We start from the raw sequence: 12,497 nt of genomic DNA on the forward strand, positions 1-12,497 counted from the left end.
GCATTCGCTATAACAAGAGGGTCTAGACTCTAGATTTCATGTTCAAATTGAGGCAATTGTTTGAACACATGTGACAGTGTCAAACATTCAAAACAATCATGTCACACACTGTGGTTTAGTTTACTTGTTAACACTTAATATACTGTGGTTTAGTTTACCTGTTAACACTTGATATCAAAGGAAAATAAAATCAACCGAACAGAAAATAATAAATAGTAAATAGTAATTGACTGCGAAACCATAGTTGTGCTGCTTGTAAATGAGAGCTTTCTTTACAATGTATATCCATGATCCATTTCTTTTCAGATGCAGTGGTATAATATGATACAACAGGCAAGTCTGTTCCATTTTAGAGGCATGGCAAACAAATGGATTTTCTCATTTTACATTTTTCGACATTCTATCTGCAGACATAGAAAATTTTCTTCTACAAAAACTGGAGCATATCAATTTTTGTACTTTTCCGCCTTTCAATTTCTATAGAAGTACGTTGAGAACCTGTATTGCAAGGGTAGAAGGATCTCCTCAGCACCTAGAGGGGATGGGGGAACCTTTAAAATCGGTCGACTAGGAGGATCCCTCTGCAATACCTACTGGATTTGGATTCTTTTTGCTACTCTTTCCACTAGTTGTTAATTTGCTTGCTTTCTCTTTCTGTTCTTGTTTTGGGTCCTTCACCATCACGGGTTTGAACTGCAGAAATAATATCTTGTTAGACATGTTAAAAGAGTGTATTTGAGTGGTAGGAGTCATAGGACTCGAGAGAACCCAATTCATCAGGTTTCATACACCTCAACAACCTAATCAATACTTCAGTATTAGCTCAGAAATGGATGAACCTGGTATATCGCGTATATTACGTTTCTTCTGATTTGAGCCATCATCTCCAAGAAGAGATTGTACCCTTCAAGTTTGTACTCGATCAGTGGGTCCCGTTGTGCATATCCTCTTAAGCTCACAGCTTGTTGGACAAACTTGATTGCTTGCAAGTGTTCTTTCCAAAGCCGATCAATGTTGCTCAAAATAAGGAACCTCTCTGCTTCCATCATCAACCCTGCTGATTCCTCCTCAACTATATCCTGAACAAATTCAAGAACCAACATACAATCGAGCAGGTTATACTAGTTTCAAGTAGTTAGCTTCAACACATACAGCTTTGGTAAATATGTAAAGTAAGATCTTCCTATTTTGAAATTTTTACGCAATTTCCTAAAATACAGCTCGCCTGTCATACACTAGTCACCAGAAATTATACGAAACATCGTTAACTTTATGAAGCGGAGAAACACCAACCCTTTTCTTTAAGTAAGCTTCACGACCAAGCAAACGAAGGTAAGCCCGTAACTCCTCATAATTTGAACCATTGTTTGCTAATGACTCTGGAGTTAAATCTTTCAATAGATAGCAGTATCTGTAACAGAATGTGTCAAGATTGAATCACTCATATAATAGTTTATGATGTTTTCACGATCATTTGATGATGTTAATTCTACCATTCAAACCTCAACAGTAGGTTACAAAATCAAGAGTGATGTCCGCTTACTGTTGAAGTTTGGCAATGAGTTTTTCAAAATCCCAGCTCTCCTTGGGCGTATCAGCCCCAATATTAGCCTGTTCATGCCAAATCATATCAAGTATATGAGATATGAATTCACGTATCCAAAATAAAAAGTTATCCAGATTTCAGAAAATAGTTAAAGGTAGTCAAGAAATTACTTCTAAGATGTCATCCATTGTCAGTTCAGCGTATTCAATTAGAAGAGATTGTAGGTTTTCAGATTGTAGAGCCCGTCTTCTTTCTGTATATACACGATCTCTTTGACTGTTAAGGACCTCATCGTACTCAAACAACTGCTTCCTAATATCGAAGAAGTAGTTTTCCACTTTTCTTTGAGCCTCATCTAGGGCTTTTGTCAACATTTGGGACTCAATTGGCAAGTCTTCAACTCTGAAAGCTTTCATCAAACCCTACAGAATTTGCAACATTAAGAACTCATTGGGAGCTTTATCCCATTCAAATACAAACAGAAATCAGTTTCCAAGAAACAGACCTGAATCCGGTCGCCACCAAATATTCGGAAGATGTTATCCTCCAGACTGAGGAAAAAACGGGAACTTCCAGGATCACCCTGCCGTCCACTTCGTCCACGCAGCTGTATAAATGTGAATTGTGTAATTACACTATAATAAAAAGTTACATTGTGAAAGGAAGAAAAGAAGACAATAGACACCCAGATAATCCATATTATCGATAACCGAATTACGAGTATAACCTGATTGTCAATTCGACGAGATTCATGCCGCTCCGTCCCTACCACATGAAGTCCACCAGCCAATACAACCTGCAACATAGAAGAGTGTGGGTGAGACCAGATACCAGAATTCCTCGTGATAATCAAGATTTAAAAGAGAAATCAGACCTTCTTTCTTTCCTCCTCAGTATAGATTTTATATTCTTCAATGATATCTTTGAAGGCACCCCGCAGCTTAGCTATCACTTCATCACGAATAGGCCCCTGCGATAATTAAAATTAAATATATCAGTGCAGACAACTATATAAACTGAACGACATTCGACTGAAAAAGGACCAAAATATAAAGATAGTGAAATTCACCAATTGTGCTGTTATAACTTCAGTGTGAAAGAAACGACAATAAATTTAATGTCACCTTTTCACAAGAATACGAGAGCCGCTCCTCCGCTTCTAACTCAGTCAACGACCTTGGGCCCCATGTTTGAACAGCTAACTCTACAGCCTCCTCTGCTGCAGTAATTTTCTGCTTTGATAGATTGCATGGGAATAAATTCTCATTCACCTGAAGTCCCACAATATAATTTGTGATAGTCAGCATGCGTGACATTAAAGATCACTGTCCAAGAGGATGCACATAAAAGCTTGTCTGAGATTGACCTTCCAGTTCTTTTTTGGGGGAGGCTTCTTGACAGACACGAACGCTCCTTCTGCTGGCTTAACAACTCTACAAGAACCACAGCATTTTAGATAAAGAACAATTATATATGGCATATAGCATACTCTGAGATTCACTGAAACATTTAAAATTGGTCAGGCAAAGAGAGAATCACATTTAACATCTAACCTAGAGCAGGCATAAGGGACCCACAAGCTACCACTCAATAGTGTGTAAGGTAAATACTCATCTGATTCATCATATCATCTCAAGGAAAAATCTAGCAGTTGTTCATTTAGGTAATACCTTGGCATGAGTATCTCACGTAGCTTTAGCCTTGCCATATACTCTGAATTCCCTCCAAGAATTATATCTGTTCCACGACCTGCCATGTTTGTGGCAATCGTTACCGCACCAAGACGACCACTTTGCCCTACAATTTCTGCTTCCCTCTCTACATTCTCTGGTTTGGCATTGAGAACCTTAAAATGAAATAATATCAGTTGGTATTTATTTTTCTTCAAGTGCAAAGAGGTTTGTAAAGCACTAGCTTGTGTGTGGGTGTGTGTACACACGAGCAGAAATATCGTGCATAAGAAAATTAGTCTTAGTAACAATATTGTTCAGAAAGAAAACTCATAGTCTAATACCACGATAAGAATTTCTAGATTACTTAGACCACACCTCATGGGGAATTCCAGCTTCCTGCAACTGCTTTGACAGTGAATCACTCTGTTCAACACTAGTTGTCCCAACAAGCACAGGACGACCTGTTTTATACATTCGAGAAATCTCTACGACAACTGCCCGCCATTTTCCAGTAGTTGACCTAAACACTACATCTGAGTCGTCCTGAGATAGAGATGAAAAGTAAGCTATACACTATGTCTAACAAATGAAACACTGATATTAGCTATTTAATCAAGTGAAGAATTTTTTCTTATTCAATTGAATAAGCGGTCTGATATATTTAGCCATAACGCTTTTAAGCATTCTATGAGTAAGCAGAGGTTTTTAACATACGAAGGCAGAATTCTAAAACACACCTTCCTTATCATGGCCTTGTTCGTAGGAACAATTGTGACTTTAAGTTTGTATATACTCTCAAATTCTGTGCTTTCAGTTGCTGCAGTACCAGTCATTCCACAAAGCTTGGGAAACTGCATCAGCAACAAACCAATACTATAGAAGGTAAAGATAAAACATAAACCAGATGATATTCAACACAAATACTCAAATGGATAATGGATAAGATGTTCCTCACCTGGAGAAAAAAATTCTGGTAACTGATTGATGCCAGTGTTACAGTTTCGTTTTGAATGGGCACGTTCTCTTTTGCTTCAACAGCCTGGTGTAGTCCATCACTCCATCTCCTTCCCTGCGATAACATATTATACAACAAGCAAGATGCATGGAGTCCCAAAACTCCTAATTTGGTGCAAAAAGCGAGTGTGAAACATGTCTGGTCTGTAAATGACCAAAAGGTGAAATGGACTGGAATAAAAACCAACCTGCATGACTCGACCAGTGAACTCGTCCACAATAAGGACCTCTTTGCCCCGGATAATGTAGTTTACATCTCTAAGGAAGAGTTCTTTTGCTTTGATTGCATTCAAAACGTATGATGCCCATTGTTCCCGAGGATCATATAGATCTTTCACACCCAAGATTTCTTCAGCATCCTCATAGCCTTGTTCTGTGATGAGAACACTTTTCTGCTTCTCATCAACCTGAAAATGAACACAAAAGAGGAAGAAAGAAAGTTGATGCACCTTTATATATTTTTTACTACTTTCACTTAGCGATGCATAGTGGTGGTCCAGTACATGACTACTTTGTGCTAAGATATCGGTCAGTTAGGTATAAAGCCTCATTCAAATTCATCAAGTGAGGAAAGAAAGAAGCCACCAGCACGTGAATGCCTTCCAGAAAAACCAACACCTACACTCATGAGGCTGGTTGATGAGATTATAGTATAGATGTACATATAAAATGCTAAAATGAATCGTCTCTTACAGTGTAGTGGAGATCTCGTTCAAAGGCTCCAGCCAATTTTGCAGCTTTATAGTACTGCTCGCCCGGTTTCTCTGCAGGTCCGGAGATGATAAGTGGAGTTCTCGCTTCATCAATAAGAATGGAATCAACCTCATCAATCACACAAAAATTGAAATTCCTCATTACTAGCTCATCGACAGTCTGTAAATACCAAATAGGAACAAATTTTGTTAGATTAAGTTCAGAAAATGCATAGAGAACTTAATGTACAACAACTGACATCATCTAAGTACTTCAACAATAAGAAGAAAACATTTATCCAGAGCCTAATAGGTAAAGCAAAATTTACTTTCCGTGGCAAGATTCTCTCTCAAGAAATCAAAACCAAGTTCACTGTTGGTGACGTATGTAATGTCACATAAGTAGTTTTCTCTCCTCTGTTCACTTGTCATATTTTCTGCCAACATAAACAATTCACCGCAAGGTCATTACTAATGAAACTCAAACCAAAAGTCAACATAAAAAAAGAGAAGCAGAAACATATCACAATAAAAAGAAAGAGACATACGTTGTATTAACCCAACCTGCATTCCAAGAAACCGAGGAACTTGACCAACCCACTCACAATCACGTCGCGCCAGATAATCATTCACAGTAACTACATGAACTCCCTTTCCACTTAGTGCATTTAAGTAAGCTGGTAAAATAGCAACAAGTGTTTTTCCTTCTCCTGTCCTCATTTCAGCTATTTCTCCTTTATGAAGTACCATTCCACCTACAAGAAAGAAAAAAACAAACAAAAGAAAAAGGTATTGAGCTTAACGTGACAAAACCACGGGTTCCTGTGGTGGTAACAACCCATCAACCCCTCAGTACTCCACATTCAAAACAATAATATCATGTACAACATCTAACTACAACAAACCTATAAGCTGTACATTGAATGGACGAAGACCCAAAACCCTTTTCGATGCTTCTCTTACAACAGCAAATGCTTCCTGTCGATTAAGATTTCACGTATTAACATAGATTGATACAAAGTAATGGTTCTAGAAACTGATGATATCCACCAGTTGGCAAGGGACGACTGTCATGTTGTATCCTAAGATGTCATAACTGAGGTACCAGTTTGAGTCCTGGCGCTAACAGTTTTCAAATATAGATACAAGACTAATTGTCATCATATGCTACAACTATAGAGATTACTTACAGGTAAGAGAGAATCCAAAGACTGGCCTTGTTGAGCTCTCTCCTTCAAACTTGATGTTCTCTCTCTCAACTCCAGATCAGTAAGTTGAAAAATTTCTGATTCTAAACCATTAATCAGACTAACAGTTGAAGCGTATTGTTTCCTTGTATTCTCTCCAGTATCAGTCCCTTTGAAAATTCCACTGAATAGACCACTCAATGATGCCATTGTTCGAACTCCTCGCCCATTCCTTGCGATTTTAGTACTTTTCGTCCCAATTTCTTGTACTTGACGAGGTTTCTCGCCGAAAAAAGAAGTACCGATTTCGAATTTAGGGCTATAATTGCTTTGGAAGAGAAGAAATTTTGAAGTAAATGGTGAGACTGATGAATTTTGGGCTGTAATTGCTGTAAAACATTGTTTTGCCGCCATTTTTAGGTCAAAATTCAGTAGTTCAGTCGCCAAAATGGAAGAATTTTGCGCGTGTTGGAGATCAAATTTCTCTAAGTGCTCCTCTCGCCCATTCTAGGGATCTCTGTCTTGTGGAGGGAAAAAGAGACTGGAAATTAGCAAAAGAAGATAAGACTACTAATACTTATAAAGGTTTGCTAAAAGGCATCCTTGTTTTGCTAACGGAAGGATGATTAAGTGGTGCCCCTTATCAAGGTTCACTTTGTGTTTGAGCTTAACCTCCACCGCTGACCACAAGTCTAAGGGTTTTGGCAATGGAAAAGGAAAAAAAACGGTTTAGTCCAAAAACACGTCAAAAAATACGGATTAGTCCATCCCAAATTAACTAGGTACAATTTAGTCCAAAGTATATATATATATATATAACCTTCTTGATTTACAATTTAGTCCAAATATTTATAGTTTAATCCAAAATGACTCGTGATGATGTCGCAAATTTTATATAGTATAAATTAAAAATAGTTAGAAAAAATAATTTATTTTTTGAACCGTTTGTCCAAAATTCACAAACTTTATATATTCGGAAAGCTCTTTCCGAGAGCTACAAAAAGAGTACCCATATGACTATATAATTCGCATTTTTAAGAAAAATCTTAGTTTACACTGGTGTACAAACATGTACACATCTACGAAAATACAAAGACAAGGTGCACCAGTTTGCACTAGGGGTGTCCACGGGTCTTCCCGGGTATCGCTAGACCCGGACCCTACTTATAAAGGTCGGATTCGGGTCCTAACGGTTCCGGGTCCGGTTCCTACACTTGTGGACTCAGAACCAGACCGTTTAAATATCCGGGTACCCGCCGGTCCCGGGTACCCATTGGGTCTTAAGAAAACTATTAAAAAAACCTCAAAAACTTAATATTTGTCTCTTTTTGGCTTGGGTTTAAATAACTTTTATAAAATTTATTATTATGTCTTATTAATGTACTAAATAAAGATTAAATGTAAGAGAAAAATTTAAAACGAGTAAAATATCAAAGCTAAAACTAGCAAAAACATGAATAAAAATATGAATAAACGGGTATCCGATACCCGCGGGTACCCAACGGGTATTACCCGTTTGGACCGTTTAGATTCGGGTCCAATCAGGTAATTACCCGTCGGGTCCTAAGTTGCTAATGGGTCCAACTTTAGGACCCGGACCCGGACCCAAGTGTACCGGATCCGGTTCCGGATAATGGGTACCCATTGAAAGCCCTAGTTTGCGCACCACATACAACTCGTATCGTCCACCTAAGCACCACTTAGGCTCTTTCCGAGACCTGCAAAAAGAGTACTCATATGACTATAATTTTCATTTTCTAAAAATTTAATTTTCTTTATCTGATCTAATGTGTACAAGAAAATAAACATGCATAAAATTTACCTAAGCTTATGGAGTCATTTTTTCACATGCACTACTCTGTGGACATCTACAAAGAAATATGTATGAAATCGATCATTCATAATCCCACACAAACCTATTTTTCATGAGAATTACATTAGTGCACCAATATGTTCACCCCTGCGAAAACATACCTAAAATCGATCCTTCATAACCACACACAAACCTATTTTTTCATGGAAAATACACTGTTGCACCAATGTGTACAACGCTACAAAACATGCATAAAACTGATTATTCATAACCACACACAAACCTATTTTTTTATGGGAATTTCACTGGCGCACCAATATATACACCCTTGCAAAACATGCAGAAAAACGATCATTCATAATCGCACACAAACCTACTTTTTCATGGGAATCACACAGGTGCACTAATATGTATACCGATTCAATACATGCATAAAGCCGATCATTCACAACCACACACAAACCTATTTTTTCATGGGAATTACAAGGTGCGCCAATACGTACGCCGCTGTAAAACATGGGAAACGTATTTTTCATGGTATTTACACAGGTGCACCGATATGTACACCCCTGCAAAACATGCATAAAACCAATCATTCATAACCACCCACAAACCTAATTTTTCATGGAAAGAACATAGGTGCAGCAATATGTACGTCATTGCAAAACATGTACCAAACCGATCATTCATAACCACACACAAACCTAGTTTTTCATGGAAAATACAAAGATGCACCGATGTGTACACCCTCACAAAGCATGCAGAGAAACTATAATTCATAACCAAACACAGACCTACTTTTACATGTATACTCATGTGTACAATTATGTGCACATTAACGATTAATAGGTGTACAACTATGTATACATTAAAAATCAACATGTGTACAATTATGTACACATTAAGAATCATGTGTACAACTATGTACACATTAACAATTTAATATCAACACAATTCAGTAACCTAAAATTGAGATAACCAAGAACAAGACATTAACATAGTTAAAACATCAAAACGAAATTTCCCGAAACTTTATAAAGAAAATGAAACACTGACCACATGAAACCTTACATTTATAAAGTTTGTTATCTTATTCATAGTACCAGAAAGTTGCATGAGCACTAGGCCACTCACCTCCATAATCAGTCATTCTAGCAAAATCAAACTATCAATAATGTTAAATTGTTAATACCAAATGAAACCTGGGAACCAAAAAAAAAATGAGAAAGGAAGTGTTATTGTAACCTAGCCGTCATAAGCTTACGCCCTCATTTGTACGCAAACATAAGCTTATCCCTTCATTTTTTTCCATGGTGCACTAACTTGTACACCGTGCTTTCCACATGCTAGTGTTGCTCCTACATTAATACTCATTTCAGATACACATAAAATAAAAACAAAAAAAAATACATGTTTACCCAAGTGATTCTATCTGCAAGCTTAGAAGACCAAATAAATAATCCCTTAGGGTCCAACTAAATAAATCATCCCATAGGATCCAACACAATGGATACTGCAACCTATACAAGGACTCTGGACATCTAGATATGTGAAACACAATTAAGAATATAGAGTTGCAAGTTGCAACCCAGATTCAAAATTGACAGTGAACTTCCTTGCTCAAGTAAATCCAGCATATAAAAAAGTTTTAAGTGCATCACTTACTTGCACCACGCTCCCAGACTCGCATTTTCAGGTGGAAACGAGATAACACTTGCACAATTCTGAAAATGAAGAAGAAGAAAAAGAATCATATGAACTTTTTCAAATTAAAAAGAAAACCATGTGTTAATAAAAAATGGAGAATCAAAGGCTGTCAGTGATAAATAAGGAACTGAATAAACTAATCAGTATTAGTTCGAGCAGGAAATACTTCATGATACTAAAATTTCGGACCAATCTCTGATAACTTTAAGTCGCCAACCAGCAAATTATGTTCAAACACTATTATGAGATGTTGCACTGATATATTAAAGAAGGTCGGAGTGCTAAGGAGCATTCTCGGAGATCAGCGGTAACATGGTAAAGGAACATAGGGCATGATGCATGAAATTTGGTGTTACTAATTTCCTCCAAAAATGCGTACCTTGCATTCACTTGTGGAGAAAGTAACACAATGAGGATTTCCCATGCTAACACATGTCACATTCCAGGTTGCACCAACAATTTCAAGTTCTGCCTTCACCACAGCTTGGTCCTTGTTGGCTGGTAATTTGGTAGGTACATCCAATGCTTTAAGTACAGGTTGACCCATATCAACTTTAACCTGCAAACACAGCGATTATTTACAAGAAATGGTCAATTTCGTTGTAAATACTAATTTGTCAAAGAGAGTTCTATCGAAATCAACTTGTACCGAGATCTAACTATGAGGAATAAAACAACAAGTCAAGTAGTCTTATTAAAAGCTCATTCAAGGTAAGAAACATAAATTAATATGAACCATTGCAGGTAATTGTCATTCATCGCCTATGAGAATCGCATGCCTGACATCAGATGGAATTGCTAATTCACACTCTTTAAATTAAAAAGCTTCATCGATTAACTATTACCAACTTCAATTTCAGAGGAATTCCATTCCTCTTAGAATAAACCACAAATTCCGTAACAAACCAGCAACCTAAAGCTACCACCGTCACTGATTCCTAAACAAATATGTACCCAGCTCTTCCGTTCTTACCAATCGCTGAAACCCATCTCAGTATGTCCAATGCGGACACCTGAATTCATGGCACATACCCACGGAAACAAATTTGGCATTTAATAACTTCTTATGACTGATTCTCGGATCAAGAATTCAGTGCAAATCCAACACAAATTCAAACCCAATTATACGAGATGCTAAAACTACAACATTCTTTGTTCTTCTAAGCTGAAACCACTTCAAATCCTCCTCTAAATCACCATATAACAGGTGCGCCAATATGTACACTTGTACTACAGGTGCACTAATATGCACACTTATACATCACATAAAACATACATACATGATACATCTCAAATACCTTATTAATTTTGGACCATCACATAAAACATAATCTTCTAAGAGAATAATACAACAGTGGAAGCTAGAAATGCCAACAGTGACTATACTAAAAAAGGAGGCTGAAATGCCAAACCTAAATTGTTATTGGAATGCTAGGGGTCTTGCTCGCAAGAAAGCAAGAACTAAGTTAGGAACTTTTAGATATATCATATTCCAGAATGCAGTATAATTTGCAAGTTTTTTGACTACACCATCAAGCAAAGAATCTAGAGTCAATTAGCATAATACTATCATGTCTACTGATCGATATATAAATAGTGGGCATGCAAGAGTGTATGGTGACTATAGATCATGGCAAATGTTTGGGTAGAGAAGACGTCTTTGGGATGATTGCCACTTTTGACTTCCCATGCCTAGGTTACGAGTGGATTTAATTGCATTTTTTGTGCAACTAAAAAAAAGTGGTAAATGTCCTAATTACACTTTGGTGAGTGATTTTGGTATGTTGTAAATAATGCGAGTCCTATAGAAATAGGAACTGTTTGCCCATTTTACTATCCACATCTTAAACCTTAAATGAATTCAAAAAATCAATACAAAGGAATTCGTTTCAGGATGCTCAGACAGTCAGACTGTAAAACATAAAAAAAAAAAGTTTGTAAATACAACATATTAACCAGTGTAAACTACATATATGAGATAAGCTCAATCATTATATAAGATAGCCTCTGAGATTACAGTTCTTTCAAAGTACTAACATTATTATTTGATTTGATTGAAAATAACATAAAAGCTTACAACCGAGTGAAGATTATAGAGATTTCAAATTGAGGTTTAGCGGATTCAGACAGAGAATATAGATCTAAATAGAGAGATGAGACTAAATTCACATACATTAGCAATTGAAAGGTAAAATTAACAAAATAATTGAAATTAGGTATGTAACTTACGGTTCTTAACAGATGCAATCAGATCTTCTTCGTTCATGTCTTTCGGTTAGTTGTAACTAAACTCACTCCTGCGATTTACATATCAACGACATTAAACAAAACGGAAAATCGGAAATTTCAGTAAATGGAAGGAAGAATAACTGATGCAGGACAAGATCGAGGGATAAATGAAGTTGAATAAACTAAATTTGAGATTTCCATAAACAAATCAAACCTTGAAAATCGAAGAAGAACAAATGAAGAAATCAATCAAATAAACATAAAACGAAAAAGATCAAACGGTGACACGAAGTAAGAATCTCAGCTGAAGAACAACAATATTAAATCGCTTCTGGCTCTGTCTCTCTCCAAAAGAAAATCTGAAGATCCAAAAGAATTGAATACTGAAACATCAAAAGGGTAACTAGAGAAATAACGAAAAATCGCATTTTCTAAATCGGCTTCCATTTGGACTAACTTGTCTAAAAAAGGACTAAATTGTTCCAGGTTTTGTAAATTTGGACTAGCGAGTACTAGGTCTGAAAACGCTGGACTAGAGTGTCTAAAACCCAACTAATATGGGATTAAACGTCAATTTCTACAATGAAAAATGAATCAGAGTCTGTTATTAAAGAAAAGTATATCATCATCCACGGT

At 36.7% G+C, this 12,497-nt stretch overlaps 2 protein-coding genes across 3 annotated transcripts; both read right to left on the minus strand.

Moving 5' to 3' along the window:
- Window positions 1-206: 206 nt before the first annotated feature.
- LOC113332977 (protein translocase subunit SecA, chloroplastic-like) lies at window positions 207-6,662 on the minus strand. Its single transcript, XM_026579462.1, has 20 exons — window positions 6,116-6,662; window positions 5,831-5,903; window positions 5,474-5,680; window positions 5,259-5,362; window positions 4,927-5,106; window positions 4,422-4,640; window positions 4,175-4,288; window positions 3,957-4,070; window positions 3,595-3,762; window positions 3,217-3,392; window positions 2,913-2,979; window positions 2,671-2,817; window positions 2,421-2,516; window positions 2,274-2,342; window positions 2,052-2,153; window positions 1,717-1,968; window positions 1,544-1,611; window positions 1,294-1,411; window positions 840-1,079; window positions 207-693 (listed from the first exon to the last, which is right to left on the minus strand). Exons 1-20 carry the CDS (start codon window positions 6,524-6,526, stop codon window positions 568-570), a joined length of 3,051 nt encoding a protein of 1,016 aa, XP_026435247.1. The 5' UTR covers window positions 6,527-6,662; the 3' UTR covers window positions 207-567.
- A 1,071-nt stretch (window positions 6,663-7,733) lies between these two features.
- On the minus strand, window positions 7,734-12,249 carry LOC113332635 (diaminopimelate epimerase, chloroplastic-like). 2 transcript variants are annotated; one of them, XR_003351629.1, is made up of 7 exons: window positions 12,076-12,249; window positions 11,862-11,929; window positions 10,012-10,191; window positions 9,591-9,649; window positions 9,171-9,283; window positions 8,997-9,076; window positions 7,734-7,830 (listed from the first exon to the last, which is right to left on the minus strand). XR_003351629.1 is itself a non-coding variant. In XM_026579156.1 (5 exons), the coding sequence occupies exons 3-5, from the start codon at window positions 10,177-10,179 to the stop codon at window positions 9,244-9,246; spliced, it is 267 nt and encodes an 88-aa protein (XP_026434941.1). In that variant the 5' UTR covers window positions 10,180-10,191; window positions 11,862-11,929; window positions 12,076-12,249; the 3' UTR covers window positions 8,938-9,243. The 2 variants fall into 2 exon arrangements, 1 of the variants encoding a protein (XP_026434941.1); XM_026579156.1 differs by lacking the exon at window positions 7,734-7,830 and having other exon boundaries at window positions 8,938-9,283.
- Window positions 12,250-12,497: the final 248 nt, after the last annotated feature.

Source organism: Papaver somniferum, unplaced genomic scaffold, assembly GCF_003573695.1.
Source record: "Papaver somniferum cultivar HN1 unplaced genomic scaffold, ASM357369v1 unplaced-scaffold_132, whole genome shotgun sequence".
Taxonomy (NCBI): domain Eukaryota; kingdom Viridiplantae; phylum Streptophyta; class Magnoliopsida; order Ranunculales; family Papaveraceae; genus Papaver; species Papaver somniferum.